At 38.8% G+C, this 21,263-nt stretch overlaps 1 protein-coding gene across 1 annotated transcript; it reads left to right on the forward strand.

Annotated features, from left to right (window-relative positions):
• The first annotated feature begins 2,493 nt into the window (after positions 1-2,493).
• On the forward strand, positions 2,494-15,104 carry LOC139155342 (cyclin-H-like). The gene is made up of 9 exons (XM_070730477.1): positions 2,494-2,699; positions 4,613-4,735; positions 5,945-6,018; positions 6,246-6,456; positions 7,152-7,315; positions 8,507-8,577; positions 11,296-11,407; positions 13,466-13,526; positions 14,939-15,104. The coding sequence occupies exons 1-9, from the start codon at positions 2,583-2,585 to the stop codon at positions 14,969-14,971; spliced, it is 966 nt and encodes a 321-aa protein (XP_070586578.1). The 5' UTR covers positions 2,494-2,582; the 3' UTR covers positions 14,972-15,104.
• The last annotated feature ends 6,159 nt before the right edge of the window (positions 15,105-21,263 follow it).

Below are 21,263 nucleotides of genomic sequence, written 5' to 3' on the forward strand. Positions count from 1 at the left end.
CTAGCACATTTCAGTTTCCAGTTTTAATTTTCAGTGGTGCATCTTTTTGAGTCATCCATTAAAACTGTACCATTAAACAGGTACTGAGGTTTTATTTATTTGCATTATTCCCTTCTACCATTAATGGCTTGGTAAATTTTATAAAATAATTTTTTTGCTACTGCTTTCAAAACATTGAACAAGATCACTATTGCTTTTTGCAACCATTTTAATAAATCAACAACATTAATTTGCTGATATAGTATTTCTAGAAACACAAAACATATGGATAACTTCTCATTCCGTATTAGGAATCTGCAACCTAAGATATGCCATATATTTGATATAAGTATGAAGAGCCTGTGACAACTCATTTTCTTAATTACATCTAGAGCCTTCCTCCCATTCTCTGGCCTACTTTATACAACAAATATTAGTATTCAGCTTAGAGAAACTTAGACAAAAGCCGAACTTTTCACCTCTGACTTGTATTGACCATTAATGCAATTGTGGTAGTATCATTTCTATATTCTGGAACATCAGGTGTTTTTGTCAATGTCACTATATTGGAGAACTATTCCACTATTAATCTACTGTATCTATTTTTATTAGTCAACTAAACTTTTTTCTTGTATCTCTATCCCCTCCTAACTAGCAAAATATTATCTCTTTATAGAAGTCAAGCCAAAAGTTAAAACTTGGACATAACAAAATTACTCCTTGGCATGGATATAAATAATCCTGTCATTACCTTTAAATATTTGCTTTGGAGAAAACGAACAATTTAAGGCTAAATATCTATTTTTTGCAGGTATTTCAGGGACTGAAATCAGCATGTATGCATCTTCTGAAAGCTGCAAAGATGACTTGACAAAGATTTTTTAATTTTATTTTGCATCAAATCAGCACAAATAGCCTATCAGAGATCTATGGTGGAGTGGGTGGCTGTTATCCTGCTCTAATGAAGGGATAAGCTAAGCCTATTCGGCCAGAGGCATCTTCTAATGAAGTCATCCTTTGTGCCTGCATAGAAAAAGACATTAAGGCACCCCAAATTTTGCTTCAGAAGGATTAAATCGTGCATTAAAAGATTCTTGCCAGTCCCTGCAAACTGTTCAAAGATCTACCTACAGCAGGGGACCCCACTATTTAAGTTTGATAGTACAGTACAGAGCTGGTAGTCCAGCTGCATAGTATTTCTTTAACAAAAGAGAACTATGATACGGCTTTTGGAGAAATGAGATTCTTTTTGGGAGCCGCCTCCCCAGGCATTGAGTTCATCAGAAAAACTAGGATCCAACTTCTCGCAAGGTTGAGAAGACGAGGAAGAAAAAAACTGCTTCGAATTGCCTTCTTATGGCAAAACTCTCTTCTCTCCGCAACGGCACATCCAATAGGAGGAGGAGAAATCCTTTCCTCATTCGGAGACCCACCTGATCCGTTGCACTTCAACTCCCATAATTGCTGGGCCGGCCTCCAGCACTTATGGGAAATGAAGTTCAACCTGTTCGGAAGATGGCAGGTTAGGCAAACTGATCTTCAGAGCTGCACATTATTCCATTCAGAGAGAATGTGTTTATTCCCTTGCAAGGTGCGCAAGTCTCCATTGACCCAGCTTGCCCATAATCCTCGTTGGGCTACATTCCCATCTCTCGCAACCAGGAAGGCTCGAATCGGATCTGATCAGTGCTTTTTTTTCGAATTTCCAAAATGCGAATTGCTTATTGAAACCCAAGCTCCCCCCACCCTCGGAGCATCAGCGCCAAGCCGACAAAGAATCCGGGAAGCCGCTGTAGCTCGAAATCCAGTCCTGAATCGCGCGGCGTGCGATAGCTCTTCCATTTTTTAATCTCTATATCTGCGCGCGCCAGCATCTCTCGCTATTCTATTGACTTTTTGTTTTTATTCCCGAGCTGCCAGTTGACTAATTAGAAATACAGGCGAGCCACATCAGGGCATGCGCCAAGTTAGATTAACACTAGTTGAGAAAAAGGCTCACGATACATACATTCATTTTTCTCAACTAGTGTAAATCTAAATTGGCGCATGCGCCGATATGGCTCGCCGGTATTTCTAGTCAGTCAACTGAATATATTACCAGTATACAGTATATACATATTTCAGGGCACCGAATAAGATTCTTTACGCAGGTTCGGCTTGTAAATGACGGGAAACTGAAATAGCTCATATGGTGTTAAGCAGGCGGTGCGAGCCCGCCAAATTTTTTTATTTTGCCGTCGCTCAAATCTAAGGCTTTTTTTTTTCTGAGTAAACTCGAAGGTTGTCCCCTCAGAAAGACGTCGCATCGCTCTCTAATATTATACGCAGCTTTCCGGAAGTGCGAGCTTAGAAAGCGACTCTTAACTTTTCTTCACTCCCGGTACGGCCTTGCGAGAAAGCCGCGGGAATTTAGATTTCAGGGCGTGCTGGGAAATCCTCGCCCTTTGGCGCAAGGCACGCCGGGAACTTGGGGGCGGAGTGATGGCGGATGTTTTCAGAGAGGGGTGGGGCGTTGCGCAGTTTCCGGGGGTGGAGGAAGGCGGTTCGTCTGAAAGGCGGCGGTTGGGCGAAGCTCAGGACCGCTGTCGTCGCTGGTCGCTGTGATGTATCACAGCAGCACTCAGAGGCGCTACTGGACATTTCGAAGCGAGGAGGAGCTGGTTCGCAGGCGCTCTGATGCCAACCGCAAGTTCAGATGCAAAGTTGTGGCCAATGGGAAGGTAAGGGCGGTGGGGGGGAAAGACCTAAGGGAGCCCCGGAGTTTGCTGTCCGTTGCATTTGCCTTTAGGATTGCCCGCTTTAGGATTTGTTAGAATGGTACAGGTAGCCCTTGTTTACCGACGTTAATCCGTACCGCGTAAGTACATCAATTTACGCAGGCAGATGGCAGTCCCGGTCAACGCGAATCCTGTATGGTGGCTTGGATCGCGTCCCACTGTCGTGCGATTGCTACCCTGCCGGCTTCCCGGTTGCCTTTGCTGGTTGGAAAGCTGACATCACAAATCTGGGATATGATGCTTGTTATAATTGGGAGCCAGTTGCTAAGCACTGTGAATTGTGATAACTTCACTGAGGATGTAGCAGTGGTTGTAAGAGAAGTCGTTACAATGAGTGCTCATTCAGCACTACTGTAACTTTGAACGGGTGGTCATTCAAATAAATACTTTATTGTCATTGTATATACACTGCTCAAAAAATTAAAGGGAACACTTAAACCACACAATATAACTCCAAGTAAATCAAAATTCTGTGAAATCAAGCTGTCCACTTAGGAAGCAACACTGATTGACAGTTTCACATGTTGTTGTGAACATTCAACTTTGTAGAGAACAAAGTATTAAATGAGAATATTTCATTCATTTAGATCTAGGATGTGTTATTTGAGTGTTCCCTTTATTTTTTGAGCAGTATATATACACAGTATATCAATACAACGGAGTTCACATGACACCTAAAGACCAGTCCCAACACACATAACAATCCCAAAAAAAACATGCCCCACCCACCCACAAATTCCCCATCCTGAACTACCCAAACATCTACATAACAGACCAAGCAATACTGTCCAACAGCTTACTGATGGTGACCCTTTAGTTCAGTGGTTCCCAAAGTGGGCCCCACACCCCACAGGGAGGCAGTTTGATTTTTAATGGGGGCAATTGGAGCCTTGCTTAAACCTAGTTATTGGCCTTTTAGGCTTGTTCCACATGAATAGGAGTTTTTGAATAATAAGAATTATATGTCTGGGGGAGGGGATCAGGATTTTAGGGATGCCTCGGTGGGTCATGGCCAAAAAAAAGGTTGGGAACCACTACTTTAGTTCATTATTAAGTGCAAGTATAGCTCACACTTCAACGAGGACAGCCTTTATGTACTAATCCTAATTCAGTATGCTGACTGGGGAACTCGAAGTTGAAGTCCACAGATCTTAAAAGTTGCCAAGTTTGGAAAACAGTGTTACATAGATTCTGTTTTCCCTTAAGAGTAAGAGAAACTGATGTTATAATGTACCATGTCCCCATGAACAGGTTTTGTCATACTTCTCTTGGCGGGAGTGAGACACCGTGTTATATCTGCACTATTTCACAGTTGCATTGACCACTAAGCGGATAAATTGTGTGTGTGTGTGTGTGTAACGTATTTTTGCTGATAATGAAAAGGAAGGGATACTACTATAGATCTATTTTGGGCTTATTTGCCTTCATCAGGTAGCCACACCATTACCAGGATTTGAACCTGGGGCTCTGCCTTGTAAAAACCACTCGACAAAAACGCAGACACACATACACATTTCTAACTGTGTTACTGATAGAGAATATTGATGCACTGCTACTGATAGGTGCACTGGTTTGATAATGAAACATCTGCAAGAAATCAACCAAACTCAGAGAGCACCAAGAACCTCTCTGTTATATGGTTTTCCAAAGTTCTTTTGTACAAATATATAAATTTATAATTCTCAATTCCTTTAGCTGCCTGGGGATAATGGGAGTGATAGTCCTGCACATGTGAACAGTACTTGGTTAGTAAAGTTCATGTATCGGATTATGTCTTAAGGGGTTCCACTTAATAGCTGCAGTCTGTGTTAGTGGATTGTGATTTCTATTTAAGATATGTATTATTCTTTCATAAGGTTCAACAGACAGACTCGTTTCTTCTTGACCAACATGAAGAACTGATAATTTGTAAATATTATGAAAAAAGATTAGCAGACTTTTGCTCTGTATTTAAGCCAGTAATGCCCAAATCTGTTGTGGTAAGTTGCTGAATATTTTACACCTATTTTTTACTTTTCTGCTTAAAGAAACCAATGTCTTGCTGGTGCTTACTTAAAATGCAACCTTTAAAGCTGATTTAAAGAAAACCAAGTTTGATTAATGCTTGTGACAAAGAAGTATAAATTAAGCATAGAAATACAAATTAAGCACAAATCATGGTTTATATAATATCCCATAGTTTTAAAATGGCTATTTGGATGTAAATAACTAATTAATTCTTATTCCTTGTAAGTTTTAATTTTCCTTTCATTTTTCAAAATTTAATGTGGTTTACAAGGTCCCCCCCCCATACACAGAATATTTTATTTTCTACATTCGCATTAATAATGCTGATTTGAAATGCTGAAAACATGCAGAAGTTTCCTTTCGAAGTAATTAGTACAGCCTTAAGGTTAGCTGCTCTGTGATTGGTGGCTTCATTTCCATGAAGACCCTGGTCCACCTTATTTTGTTAAGTGGGAAGAGAAAGAAAAACATTATGCATCAAATATCAGAGTAGCGGTTAGATCAATTTGTAATATTATAATATTTGTAATCTGTAATATTGTCACAGCTTCTGCTAGAGTTGTACAGCATACATGCAGCAGAATGCACAGAATATCAACACTGTCAGGAAAGCTATATCCTGTCATACTAAATTCTGCTATAGGAGACCACATCTCAGCTACTTTGGGAATCAATGGTAGTGACAACCAAACAAGTCCCATAATTACGGAAAACTACAGTTGTGAAGAATATAAGCGTATCTGAGATCATAGGCACATAGGCTTGTATTGTTATTGTGAAGTATACTATTTTTGACTTGGAGGACGACAGAATTACTGATCTAGTGTGCTGTTTAGAAAGGAATTCTAGTATCAGTTTTGTGTACTTTAATCTTTAATAAACAGAAAAATGATTTAGTATCTCCAAGTAGATTGGAGCAAACATGCTATTTTATTCTCCTGGCCCAATTTATATATAAAATAGATGGACTTTTCATTGTTACAGTAATAAGCTATTTCAGGGCTGCATCCTTTGTTTCATAAATTCCCTTTTTGACTATTGATTTGATTTTTTTTCTGTGTGTAGAACTGAGTGATATGTTATTTAGTTTTCTATTGGCATTTTAAAATGTGTATTGAATTTATTTATTAGGTTTATAACAAGTCATTTGAATGGACGTTCCAACTTTTTTGTACTTTTAGGGAACAGCCTGCATGTATTTCAAACGTTTTTATCTCAATAACTCAGTAATGGAATATCATCCCCGTATAATTATGTGAGTAACTCTTAACTATTTATGCTTTGATATCAGTTAAAATTGATAATGTTTATGTATTTTTGAAATTTTAACTAATAAGAGATAAGAACTATGTAGGGCTCATTTATATTCCAAGGTGAAAACTGTCTGTTTATCAGGAAAACGTTTTTGTTATTGAAATTATTTATATTGTCTCAAGTACGTATTCTTTTGTTATAATAAAATGCTTGTGTTTTGTTTTTAAGGTTAACGTGTGCATTCTTGGCTTGTAAAGTAGATGAATTTAATGTATCTAGTGCACAATTCGTTAGTAACCTCCGTGACAGCCCAGCAGGACAGGAGAAAACATTGGAACAGATCTTAGAATATGAATTACTTCTTATTCAGCAGCTGAACTTCCATCTTATAGTACATAATCCTTACAGACCATTTGAAGGGCTATTGATTGATTTGAAGGTACCTTTTTTCTTTTTTGCTTATTAAATTAAACATTAAGTGCAATAAAATGTATTACATGAAACATAGGTATCAATATTGATTATGTGACTCCATCTTTATTACCTTAGATTTTCTTTGCACATCTTTGAAAACCCTTCAGTTCTGAAAACAGTAACAAAATATGGTTTTTAGAACTGAGTGTCAAAATGATGGTTGGAAATATTTAATTGTTTGTGCTGATGTTCATATATGTTTGACAGGATTCTTAATTCGTCTGTAAATAAGGATATTATCCATATATTTCTTATGAACATCAAAGTTATGAGTTATAGAAAAAAGTGGTTGTTTTTTGTTACAAATATCATTAAAGATAAATCTTGGATATCATAATCAGCTTCATAATCTATGGACTTTCCTTATTTTGAAAAACAAGGTACTGTAGAAGAGTTTTGATTTGATTTTGTAAGGTCCAAATTTTGCTCACTATCAAATCAATTCATGAAAACCTTGGTATTTAATTATTCTGAAGTGATGAAAAAGACCACAGAATAGATAAGCTTTTTAGTTTATTTTGTTTCATTCTATTGCTTGAAAATAGGGAATCCTTTTAGTACCTGCCTTTCATTTGAAAGTATTTGTCTTGGATATTGGCTTGGAGGAAATTGTAGCAACAAATTATTCCAAAGTATTATTGTCTGTTACTTATTTTCTAGACCCGTTATCAGCTGCTTGAAAATCCGGAGACACTGAGGAAGACAGCAGATGATTTTCTTAATCGAGTAGCTTTGACAGATGCCTGCCTTCTATTTACACCTTCTCAGATAGCTCTCACTGCTATGGTATCAAGTGCATCCAGGGCAGGATTTAATATGGAAAGGTATGCATTTTCTGAATATTTAAGCAATCACATAAATATCCTCTGTTTCTGTAGGAAAAATATAGGCTATAAAAAGGCATGAATAATGATAACTGCAGTCAGACATATACCCCAAATTCCGGGATTTGATCTAATATTTGATCTAATTGCCTGAGCACTTTATATAAGAGTTTGGCAGCAGTAAATTATTCTGGTGTATGTAGAATTTTTCTGTGGAATGATCACTTTTATAACTTTTAATAATGCTTTAGCCTATCAAAATAGGCAAGTATATATGTGGCATACACACACACACAAACACACACACACACACACCTACTATTCGTATCTTAATATTATTGTTCTGCTTATTTGGATTATTGCATGTACTATAGATGGAGCTGCCCCTAAAGACCACTCAGAAGTTTCAACTGTTCCAGAATGTGACAATGTGCTCAGGATGGGCATTCCTAGCTTTACCCATATAATACCTCTATTGCATGAGCTGCACTGGCTTCAAGTTTCCTCCTGGGTGAAATTTAAGATGCTGGTTATCACATGGCAGAAGCCCAAGTTAGGAGCAGGACTGCCTTTCCCTAGGGATATCAGCCTATGCTAGGTTAGATAGGTTGGGTAAGCTTCTAGTCCCTTCCCTTAAATATTGACACCTAGGTGAGCTAGGAAGAAATGCCTTTTCTGTGGCAGTCCCTGCTCCATGGAACCCTCTTCTGCCTGTAGTTTGGTAGGTCTTCCAAACCTGTGAACTACCAAGTTTCCCATTCAAGTGCTGGGATAAGATGTGGTGATTGCATATCTGAAGCTTGACTTGGCGCCAGGGTTTTGTTTTTAATGCTTTTGGTTTTAATATTTTTAATATGGGTTCTTGCTTGGGAGCTATCCAGAGTTTGATATAAGACAGCTGTTTAAATGTTTTACATGAAGGGGGAAAACATCTGAGTACCTTAGGATGCGGAAATACAAGAAATTAATTGTAACACAAGTTACTTCGGAGAGGGGCGGCATACAAATCTAAATAATAAATAAATAAATTATTTAAATTGCTTTCATAGCATAAGTTGTATTTTAAATACTGTTAAAATATCTGCCATTGCTTATTGTGAAATGTTTAATATGATTATTCTTTTTATGATCTATAATTCTTTTTAGCTGTTGTTTGTTTATTTTTGTTAATTTTCTGAATTTTTTAAATAGTTACTTGTCAGGAACCCTAATGCTCAAAGAGAATAAAGCATCCCTTTCGCAGTTACTGGATGGAATGAAATGTAAGTATTGATGTTGACGATGAAACAGTACCTACACATTTATTTAAAATATGCTTGATGCTTCCAAAAAGAAAAGGTGAAGAGCTTGATGTGGTTTAAGAGTTGTAAATATTTTTGATATTTCTACCTGAATAAAAGGACCCATTATTTTGGAACAAACATACCTGAAATCTTGTCTGTTTCCATCTTTCCTATTCCCCATGCGAGCATGTAGGATAGAATAGGACAGGATATTCTGTTATCAATAAAGAAGAATATTTGTAGCTCAGAGTGGAAATGAGTGGCCCTTGGTGCTCTCTGAGCTTGATTATTTTCTTGCAGATGTTTCATTACCCTAACTAGGTATCATCAATGTTAGCGGCCGATGATAGTATAGAACTGAGGATGTTACCTAGATTGTGTAATTAAATTTCTGCAAGAAAACAACCAAGCTCAGAGAGTACCAGTGACTCCTTCATATCCTGTTATATAAAATGTTTGTAGCTGTATGGATTTCTGCAATATTAACTATTGCACAGTCTCATTGACAGGTTTGGTTTGTCTCTTTTGATACTAAGTTTTATGTTGCCTGATTCTAGAGTGGGTTTCTTTAAATATTGTGCACTGTGTAGTCCAGGAGATACTAAAATGTCAACAACTATACTAATGTTTTTTTTCTTTAGGACTTACTAGATTCTGTTTCAGTTGACTTATATTTAGAAACATTGATGTATATACATACCTACTGTATGTCTTAATGTTTTTTCTGTGACTGTATTACTAACTACCATATTTTTTGAAATGTAAGACGCACTGATGTATAAGACACACCAAGATTTCAAAGAGGTATGTAAGGAAAACGTTTGTCCTCCCCAGGTCCTAGAAGTACTCTGCAAGCATCCCAAACTCTGTGCTGCCTGGTTGTTTTTTTTTGCAAAAACAGCCATTTTTGCCTTCGCCAGCCATCAGGAGCACTCTGCAGGCCTTCCAAACCCTCTGTGCATTCTACTTTTCACAAAAACAGCCCATTTGCCACCTGTTTCTTTGCAAAAATAGTGTGTGTAGTGCATCTGGGAAGCCTGCAGAGCAGTTCTGGGGGCAGAGGGAAGGCAAAAATGCCTGTTTTTGAAAAGAATTGTCCATTTTCACCTGTTTCTTTCCAAAAATGGGGTGTGCATAGGGTCTGTGAAGCCTGCTGAGTGCTTCCGGGGGCTGGGGGAAGGCAAAAATGATCTTTTTTGGCTTGGGTGCCAAAAGGCTGTGCAATAGCGCATGGCAGATGCCCACACCAGAGATTGGTTCCTCTTGGTTTGCCCGAACCAGTAGCTACCCACTGGTGATGTCACTGAATTGGATCGGCTGGTGTTGGTCTGTGGGCACCGCCGTCTTTTTTGTTGATCTTTTTGTGAAGTTTTTACTTTTTGGAAGATTTTTCCTGTTCTGCTGCTTAAAAGAGGACGTCCGGCCTGCCCCCAGGTTTATACTGACCTTTATTCCTTCGCCCAAAGTGTAGCTGATCAGTTCCTCAGCTGTGTTTTGGGCTCATTCCCCCTACTGAGCATGCACGGAAGCAAAATTGCATGAGGGGACGCACACGCAAAACATCATGATGCGAACCGGTGGGGAAGGTATATAGAACCCACCTTTGGCCCACACTCATAATGCATTGCCCTCCCCCTGCACATGCGCACAAGCCTTACTGAAGCCTCCGGACTTCCGGTAGGGCTATTGGGCTATTTTTTATGAACTTCCAGTTGGCCTGTTTGGCCATTTTTGCTGTCTCCAGGCTTCAAGAGGCATTTCTGAAGCCTGGGGAGAGGGAAAACGGCCGAAAAGAAGGCCAAAAATCAGCTGGCCAGAGCATGCATGCGTGCTGGAGCTGGCATAGAGCAACGTCACGTGCCCTCAGATATGGCTTTACATGCCAGCATTCCATAGATTCGACATCGCTGGTATAATATTTTGAAATGAAAAATGTGCTTCAAATTATGCAGGGGTGCATATGTAACATACTAGCAGTGTCTGTCTCCATGGGAATTAGTTTAGAGATAGCTGTGAAATCCAGGGAAATAATGGAGCTATCTTAAGGTCTTGTGGACAAATATTTTGTGAATGCATTGTATGGTCCAAAGCGTCTTGTTTCTGTTTGAATCCAGTATGCCACATATTGGAGCAATATCAAAAGGAACTTTATATCAAGAGAGCCACTATTATGTTCATTTTCTTTAGTGATTATAAAGCTATTTGGCTAAATATGTTATGGCTTGAATAAATGAAAGAAAAGAAATTTGATAGCACTCTTCAGATATTGAAGTATTACTTGAGAAAAGAGTCAGGACTAGCTCTCCATCATCCTAAAATGTGCACTTTAAATAACATTCTTAAACTATAAGAAGGCAGTGTTTTTTTAAAACAGTTGTAATACTTTGGAACATTTAAACAATAGAATCAATTACTTACGCACATGGTAGTCTCTGCTGCTTGTATTCTGGTAAAGTCTATACTGAGAATAGAATTGATTCACCTTCCCTACTTTGAATATCCTCCAACATATATCTTGAAATTAGAGAATTCCTTAGTTGACATTTGATCAATTTTATTTAGAATGCAAACTGTTTTGTGACTCCAATCATTTTCAACCAGCACATTCATTTTCTTAGAATTTCTTCATGTTTTGGTAAGTAACATAAAAGTTCATATTTTATAATATTTTGATAAATGTTTATTGCATTTGTGTAGGTATGAAAAATCTGATTAAAAAGTATGAATTACCACATCCTGAAGAGGTTGCTGTATTAAAACAGAAGCTAGAAAAATGTCACAGTCCAGAACTTGCTCTTAATTCAAATACGTATGTTTAAAGCTTTGTTACATTTCTTCTGTTCTAATGGCCTAATTTCTGGCTAGGATTGTCTCTATTGATGCTATTCCAGGTGTTTGTCAGTATTCCTCAGTCAGCACAATACACTGAAAGTCATTTTGTGGATTATAATGTTCCTTAGCAAAAACTTTCATGCAGCAAGATTGAATAGGGATAGGTTTATGTTATACAATAAACATAAAAAGAGAAGATGAAAGATGTTATTATAAAAGTATTAATTTGCCTCCTCTAACAACATTAGTACTTACTTACATTAGTACTTAGAACTCTTGTACTTGGAGTACACTTGTAGGTATTTTATAATGCCACATTCCTCTACTAGGTTCAAATTGTTATTTATATAAATAGGAAAAGTTTACTTTCAAATAAATTAATGGAAATTGATTAAATTTAGGTAATCTTTATTCTGCTGTGGGTTATACACTCTCAAGGTAATCTTTTGGAGGAAATTGAGAAAATGAAACAAACAGAGGAGGCAAGAAATAGAAATGGTGACAATGCTCATTCTTATACGGTGGTACCTCTACTTAAGAATGCCTCTATTTAAGAACTTTTCTAGATAAGAACCAGGTGTTCAAGATTTTTTTTGCCTCTACTTAAGAACCATTTTCTACTTAAGAACCCAAGCCCGGAAAAAGTTCACAGAAAATTTGAGAGTTGCACGAAGGCCCAGCCAGTTTCCTGCCATTCCCCCTTTAATCCTGGCTATCTCGGGCTTTTCTGGGCTGCCAGAAGAGCCTTTAGATGGTGCTTAAGAAGGCTTTGGCAGCCCAGAGCAAACGGACCGTTTTCCTTTCTCTGGGCGCTTGGCGACGGAACAAACGACTTCGCTGTGGTGACTCCCTCACGCTGCGTCCCATACACCTGGCATGAGGTTGCCTCCCGGAGCATCTGGGCATGAAAAGGCAAAAGGGGGTGCTTCACCCCGGCCAGATCAACTTGACTTTAGCCAAACCGAGGAGTCACCACAGTGAAGGAAAGGTGCCGGCTACAAAGTGAGCTAGCGAGAGGAGAGCCCTTCAGCATAGGAAGAGGAAGCAGCAGCAGCAGCAGCCACCTTTCGGTCAAAGGAGCGGGAGATTCCCCCCTCCCACCCACCTGGGTTTTTCTCTCTGACGCAGTGTTTGGGAGGCTGCCTCGCGCCGAGTTTATGGGAGGCGTGTGCTCCTCCTCGCCACCTCAGAGTTTCTCTTTTTTTTTAAAGCTTTAAAGTTTTGAATTTTTTTGATTCTCGTCACCTTCCTTTGGCAGCGACTGTCCTCCTCTTCTTCCCTCTCCTCCTCCCACCCAAATTCTGAGCTTTTATTTCTTTCCTAATGGGTTTGCACACATTATTTGCTTTTACATTGATTCCTATAGGAAAAATTGCTTCTACGTAAGACCTTTTCTACTTAAGAACCTGGTCACAGAATGGATTAAGTTCTTAAGTAGAGGTACCACTGTACTCCCCTTTCCCACCTTTTTTTTTGCTAAATTGGACCCCAAAAGCCTAAAATGATCTGTTACTGAAGGCTTCATAAAAGTAGTAGAAAGAAATTTCTAATTCTATTAATCTGAAGGTTGATATATTGAATTTATTATTTTTCCAACTTCATCATTCTTTGCATTACTTTTTCTACAGTTTATCAATGGAACACACGTATCTTAAAGAAGTAAATAAGTATACAAAAGTATACAGTATATCTAACAAACTTTTTATTTACCTCAGAGATAAATTTTAATTTATAGTTTTAAGCGATTTATATGTTAAATGTACCCTAAATGCAGAAGGAAAGTATCCCAAGCCTGCTGTGCTTTTTTGTTGTTGTTACTCTCAGTTCTTCCACCTACCTGCAGAAGGCCTCTGGATTTTCCAGAGTTCTAAATCTCTGGGACAGATAGATTCCCAGAATCACCCTCTTGTAAGAATGGCTATGGCAGAGTCATGTCTTCAAGCTCATTGCTTTATTTTTAATATAAAAATGGGATTGAATAAATTTAAGGGTGGAACATATCCTCTAACATTTATCTGCTATGTGATTTTGATAGGAAAAAAAGAAAAGGCTATGAATGTGATGAATTTATCTCGAAAAAATCTAGAATGGAGGAGGTTAGTAGATTTTATATTTCCAGATTAAATTTGTATTTAAACTCTATTATTAAATCAAAATCGCAATGTTTTTAGATGGCACCTGTAATCATGTCAAAAATCACTTTTTGTTATGCCAATTATTTTTTAAACTAAGACAAATAATGTGCTATTTTGTCCCTCTTATCACAGCAAATCTCTGATCAATTGTTATTGGTTGCTTTAGTTCATAAGAAATGAAGCAAGGACTGAATTTATAAATGTCTCTGGATCATTCACTAAAATTTCCACCTGGCACGACAGAGCATTAATCTGTAATATATGCCACCATATGTTTTTTAAACCCACTTTTTAATTTGAATTGTGGTTTTAGTGTCTTTATTGTATTTTCTTTATCATGTGAGTCATCCAGAGTCACTACAATAGATGGGTAGATATACAAATATGGTAAAGAAGTAGAAATTAAATTACCATGGAATCAAAAGGGGCAGGACCAGTTCCCACATACCTTATACAGCAATTTATGGGAATATAGATGTTTATTAAGAAATGAATACCTTATTTTACCTAATAAAACAGAACTATTGATAATTATGATAAATACTATCAAATTATTAAAATAATGTTGCCTTATTTACAAAATCTAAAAGTATCAGCACTATAACTGTTAACCAGTATACACTTGTATTTTATACAGAGTTTTACATCGAACACATACCGCTCAACTAGAATATTTAAGGGAAAAACTTAGTTCTTATTTGTTCTACCTTGTCAAACTTTCTATTAAAGAAATATTAAATTCAATTTCAAAATTAGAAGTTGATACTATATTATATTTGAATTGCTGTGTAAAAATTAATTTGTATCTTTGGTTTTAAAATAAATCTGACATTAAATGCAAAACATGTTGGAAGAACATGAACTAAAGCAAATCATGGTTTAAACTAAGCAATCAGAATTTATCCCTAGTATATTATACCCATTTTAAAAAAGTGAAGTTGCTTTGCATTGAATTAAATCTTTGTACCATTCATTCTACTCTTTTTAACTCAGGTGAAATTCTTTTTATGTCCTTTTCCAGTTGGACATCTGGAAATTCTAGAACCAAATTTATGTATACTGAGATTTTTCCATCTTTAAATGCTTACAGTATTGAAGTTGTACAGTAATAACTGTAATAAAATTGAAAATGCTGATATTAGGCTTGTCATATTTGCCTTATATAAATAAAATTTGCCTTTTGATATTTAAAAAAATCTCATATGTAATCGGGATCCTTGATAAATTAAGTGTTTTTCAAAGCTATTGTAGTTAACTTGCTCTAATAGGATACTTATTGCAACCAATCTTCGTGCAGGAAAAAATGATTTAGGAGTAAATTGGGAGTTTTAATCTTTTGTAATATGTGGCTAATTTGATTTTGTTTTACTTAGGATGAATGGACAGATGATGATTTCATGGACTGATACATCTACATTCCTAATAGAAAATAAAATCTGAATAATATAGATTGGAAATAAACCCAGGCAGTATGTTGTACAACTTAACATTCAACAGTAAATTATATATTTATAATATAATAAAAAATGTTTTTACAAAGTGACTGGGATATTTGAACTTCTTTAAGTGGCATTAATGTGACTTCACAATGAACAAGGCTTTTCATTGACCATCAATCAACCAACTGTAATAACCATGTTCAGAGTAGATATGACCATAGCTACATTCAAAGGGTCTGTACAAATAACTTATAGCTCCATAATTATTTCTTTAGGAAGCACTAATCATGAAATAATCTCAGTATGATGCCATGCAGTTTTGAAAATCTTAGTATATTTAAACTTTATTTTTATAAAGATACGACGTGATTAATTGCTGTTAGAAAGCCTGATATACTCCGCAGCCAAATCGGGCTGCCAAAGACAAGGGCAATGGAAACACTACTGCTCATCTTTAAAGGCCGCCCCGAGTCTGCGGAGAGGGGCGGCATACAAATCTAATAAATTATTATTTATTTATTTATTTATTTATTTATTTATTTATTAATTATTATTATACCATATTTTAAAAGCTACTTAACTAATCTAGTACAATCTTTGCTTGAGCAGAAAATATCAGCCATGTTTAGCAAAACCTTTTGCTAACACCCCAGACAAATATTCTTGTGTTCGAAGGGCTGCAAGTGAAATATCCTGCTTATTGTGTATTCTTTGAAAACAGCTATGGAAATGTGTCACAATATGTGAACTTTGAACTTTTTATAAGGCATATATTTATTTATTTATTTATTTATTTATTAGATTTTTATGCCGCCCTTCTCCTTAGACTCAGGGCGGCTTACAACATTAGTAATAGCACTTTTTAACAGAGCCAGCATTTTGCCCCCACAATCCGCGTCCTCATTTTACCCACCTTGGAAGGATGGAAGGCTGGGTCAACCTTGAGCTGGTGATGAGATTTGAACTGCTGACCTACAGACCTACAGTCAGCTTCAGTTGCCTGCAGTACAGCACTCTGCCACCCCGGCTCTTAACTATGAATTGCTGATTTAGAGAATCAAGCTTAATCTCCAAATCAAAGGTATGTATTAACCCTAAAGTCAGTTAGTTGCATTTAATGCTGAGCATACAATTGGGGAAATAGAAGAATTAATGTATATATTTTCTAGCTTTGATCTACTGGGCATTAGCTCAGTGAAGGAGGATGAGAATGTTTTAATTAAAAATAATACCCCAATTAGAAATACTGCTGTAATTATCCAATTTACTCCCACTAGTGATTGGAAATACATTTACAGGATACATAAATATCAGCTGTACAAAGTATTTTGAGCTGATATTTAATGTTTTATTACCCACTGAACTTTTGTGGGGTTAGAATATTCTTTTACAACTGAAATACTTTTACATATTCTGTCTTGTGCATTCTGTCAGACATAATTATGAAATATAGGTCCATGCAGAATGCAGAACAGTATGATTATGTTTGGGCAGTTTAGCATAATGTAATTTGTTAGTCACAACAGATGATACATCTCTCCAAAGGGATCTGCATTTGTAGCCAAACCTCAGAATTTTTGTAACTGGAGAGGGGACTCTTCTACGTAATCTCTTTAAATTAGTTATATCCTGCTTTATATTTCAGACTATTGAAAATCAGTTTGGATTTCCCACTCTTAAGGTTTCCCAACATTTGAGGGCTAGTGGAAATATACTGCTCAAAAAAATAAAGGGAACACTCAAATAACACATCCTACAGTTGAATGAATGAAATATTCTCATTGAATACTTTGTTCTGTACAAAGTTGAATGTGCACAACAGCATGTTAAATTGATTGTCAATCAGTGTTGCTTCCCAAGTGGACAGTTTGATTTCACAGAAGTTTGATTTACTTGGAGTTATATTCTGTTATTTAAGTATTCCTTTTATTTTTTTTGAGCAGTGTATTTTGAGTGTATGGTCACTTGCAAAATTTATCTCATCCCACCCTACTGTTTGATCACCTTGGCTTGGTTTTTCCATCAAGGTAGGTAAGTGTTCAAAGAAATCATTTGATTATATTCCTTATCCCCTCATTTTTTTTTTATTTAAAAAGAATGCTTCCAATACCTATACAAAGCTCAGAAAACCAGGAATGTGGTAGGAGAATGCTTCTCCAGGATACCACTTTAAGTAAATGTAATAGGCATACATGTTGGGGGAAGTCCTAATCAGCTTGAGAGCACATCTAGTTGTTTGCACAAAGTCTTCCCTACATTTTTTCAGAAGGCTCTTTATCAGTCTAAGGCAGCAGTCCCCAAACTACGGCCCGCGGGCCGGATGCGGCCCAACGAGGTCTTTTAACCGGCCCGTGGCAAGCTCACGAGATTTTACTGGTCGATAAAATAAGCTCCCGAATCTCCTGTCAACTCACCGCGGTCGGCTGCTCAGCGAGAAGGTGGAGAGGCAATGGGGCGGGGAGGAAAGCGGGCCTGCAATTGGCCCCTTCCTTTGTCGCCTTTAGGGAGAGAAACTGTTGCTGCCCTATGGCAGAGCAGCAACAGTTCCTCTCCCTAAAGGCGAGAAAGAAATTGGCCAATTGCAGGCCCGCTTTCCTCCCCGCCCCCTTGCCTCTCCACCTCCTCCCCTCCTCCGCGGTGAGTGGACGCGAAATTCATGAAAAGGCGATTGGCAATTGAAAAACTGTCCACTGAAAGTCACAGCTAAGTGCACCATGGCTAAGTTTGTGTGTGTGTGGGAGGCGGCTGCTTGAAAACCCCTGACCTCCATCGCCTCCCCCCCACGGTACAAGGCAAGCACACCTCGCCGCTGACACAGGCGGCGGGGACTGCCCTGTCCCCCCTGCGCAAAACTACGCAGCCCCAGATCGCTCGCTTCTCCAGCCAGCAAAGCCGACTGCCCGGCTTTGCTGGCTGATGCAGGAAAGGAAAGCGTCACATTTAAAAAGCACGCCACTTTCTGGGACTGCGGCGCCGTGGTGGCCTTCAAGCGGTGCCCTTTGCGGTGCCCCACCACCCGTTTCTGCAGGAAGAGATCGGGCACTTTACCGGGAGGTGGAGGCGGCTGGGTGCCGGGGAGGACGAAGGAGTGGACGCGCCTCTCAGCTGCAGAGCGGAACGGGGGTGGAGATCAGCGGCGGAGTCCGGCGCTGGGGCCATGCGGGACCGCTCATCCAGGCGCGCATGGACCGGCAAGCCTGGATGAGCGGTCCCGCATGGCCCCAGGCCCCCAACGCCAGACTCCGCCGCTGATCTCCACCCCCGTTCCGCTCTGCAGCTGAGAGGCGCGTCCACTCCTTCGCCCTCCCCGGCACCCAGCGTCCGGCCCCACGCCGCCTCCACCTCCCGGTAAAGTGCCCGATCTCTTCCTGCAGGAACGGGTGGTACGGCGCCGCGAAGGGCCGCGCTTGAAGGCCACCACGGCGCTGCAGTCCCAGAAAGTGGCGTGCTTTTTAAATGTGACGCTTTCCTTTCCTGCATCAGCCAGCAAAGCCGGGCAGTCGGCTTTGCTGGCTGGAGAAGCGAGCGATCTGGGGCTGCGTAGTTTTGCGCAGGGGGGACAGGGGGACAGGGCAGTCCCCGCCGCCTGTGTCAGCGGAGAGGTGTGCTCTCCTTGTGCCGTGGGGGGGAGGCGATGGAGGTCAGGGGTTTTCAAGCAGCCGCCTCCCCCACACACAGAGATAAGGGAGAGAAAGAAAGAGAGGGACAGAGAGAAAGAAAGGGACAGAGAGAAAGAAAGAGAGGGACAGAGAGAAAGAAAGAGGGACAGAGAGTAAGAAAGAGAGGGACAGAGAGTAAGAAAGAGGGACAGAGAGAAAGAAAGAGAGGGACAGAGAGAAAGAAAGAGGGACAGAGAAAGAAAGAGGGACAGAGAGAGAGGGACAGAGAAAAAGAAAGAGGGACAGAAAAAGAAAGAGGGACAGAGAGAAAGAAAGAGGGACAGAGAAAGGGAGAGAAAGAAAGGGAGAGAGAAAGAGAATGAGTGAGAAAGAGAAGAGAGAAAGAAAGAGAGAAGGGAGAGAGAAACAGAAACATAGAAGTCTGACGGCAGAAAAAGACCTCATGGTCCATCTAGTCTGCCCTTATACTATTTTCTGTATTTTATCTTAGGATGGATATGTTTATCCCAGGCATGTTTAAATTCAGTTACTGTGGATTTATCTACCACATCTGCTGGAAGTTTGTTCCAAGGATCTACAGTACTACTCTTTCAGTAAAATAATATTTTCTCATGTTGCTTTTGATCTTTCCCCCAACTAACTTTAGATTGTGTCCCCTTGCTTAGACCATTTATCTAGTAAAGCTAAATCATTTACCATATTACAGACGCCTCCAGGAATATCAACCCTATTGCACACTTTAGAGTCATCGGCAAATAGGCAAACCTTCCCTACCAAACCTTCCCCTATGTCACTCACAAATATATTAAAAAGAATAGGACCCAGAACAGATCCTTGTGGCACACCGCTTGTAACCTGACTCTGCTCAGAATACTCGCCATTAACAATAACTCTGATGTCTACGCTTCAGCCAGCTGCAAATCCATTGAACTATCCAGGGATTAAGTCCAATCTTCACTAATTTATCTATCAGCTCTTTATGTGGAACCGTATCAAAGGCTTTGCTGAAGTCCAGGTAGGCAATATCCACGGCACCACCTTCATCCAACACCTTTGTGACATAGTCAAAGAAATCAATGAGATTAGTCTGACATGATTTGCCTTCAGTAAAGCCATGCTGATTTGGGTCTAATAAGTTATTGTTTTTTAGGTGCTGATTTATCCTCTTTTTGAGTAGAGTCTCCATCATTTTAACTACAACTGATGTCAAGCTAACTGGCTTGTAGTTACCAGCTTCTTCTCTACTGCCCTTCTTGTGAATAGGCACAACGCTGGCCATACTCCAATCCTCAGGAACTTCTCCTGTTAACAAGGATTGGTTAAACAATCCTTGTTAAGAAAGAGGGAAAGAGAGAGGGAGAGAGAAAGGAAGAGGAGAGATAGAAAGGGAGAGAGAGAGAAAGGAGGAGACAGAGAGAGGGAGAGAGAAAGAGGGAGAGATATAAAGAGTGAGTGAGAGAAAGAGAGAAGAGAGAGAAAGAGAGAGAGAGGACAGAGCGAAAGAGAGAGAACTAGAAAGACAGAAGGACAGAGAGAAAGGGAGAGAGAGAGAAAGAGGAAGAATAAATATTAAATATTGTATTTGTTCCCATTTTGTTTTTTACTTTAAATAATGTATGTGCAGTGTGCATAGGGATTTGTTCACATGTTTTTTTAATAGTCCGGCCCTCCAACAGTCTGAGGGACAGTGAACTGGCCCCCTGTGTAAAAAGTTTGGGGACCCCTGGTCTAAGGCCTGCTGATGTATCACGTCTACAGTCCTAGCACTGGATATCTTACTCTTTCTATTGTTTCCTAGTCATGTATTTCGTCTAAAGGTGTGAGGTAGTTTATGTTGCAAGATGGCTTAAATGTATAGAGAGAAAATATACACATATATATGTAGGGGGAAAAATTTTTGCTCATTAATGTTGTGTTCATTTACAATCTAAACATAAATTCTAAGATTTTCACAATTGTTTTAAGAACTATTTTGAAATGAATTGCATTAAAGCTTCCCTTGCTTCAGCCTTCTGGAATTGTCTTTTGTTTTTTCTGTTTTATTTGTAACTTTATTTGTAAGGAGAAGAATTTTCAAAATTCAGTAATTCAGTAGGCCATATTTTTTAGGACAATGGCAGCATACTAAGTAATAGGTGAATTTAAATGGCTACTACCTAGTTATCATTGGCATTTGTGGTATCTCAAGAACATAACAGCAAGTGTCAGGACAGTACCATATTTTTCAGAGTATAAGACGCACTTTAGTTTCTTGGGAGGAAAATGAGGGGCGGGGGGGTATCTGGCTACCGGGTATTCATCTGGCTAGCATCCTTAGTCTGGTCAGCTTCAGCACATTATTTTATCCCCTGGTTAGGGCTTTAAAAAAAACCTTATTTGGAAAAAGTAACAATGAAAGCCTGCAAGCCTGTAAGAGCTGGGAACATCGTTAGCACCTCATTATGGCTGGAAAAAGCTGTATTAGGAGTATAAGACACACCCAAAATTTCAGCCTCTTTTAGGGAGGGAAAAGGTGGGTCTTATACTCCAAAAAATACTTTCTATCATTCTTTCAGTAGTGATTTTTTTTTCCAGTCACGAATGTACAAATATATGTACATATCACTAAATTCTGAATTATTAGTCAAAAATATTAAATG

This window comes from Erythrolamprus reginae, unplaced genomic scaffold (genome assembly GCF_031021105.1).
Source record: "Erythrolamprus reginae isolate rEryReg1 unplaced genomic scaffold, rEryReg1.hap1 H_11, whole genome shotgun sequence".
Lineage (NCBI taxonomy): Eukaryota > Metazoa > Chordata > Lepidosauria > Squamata > Dipsadidae > Erythrolamprus > Erythrolamprus reginae.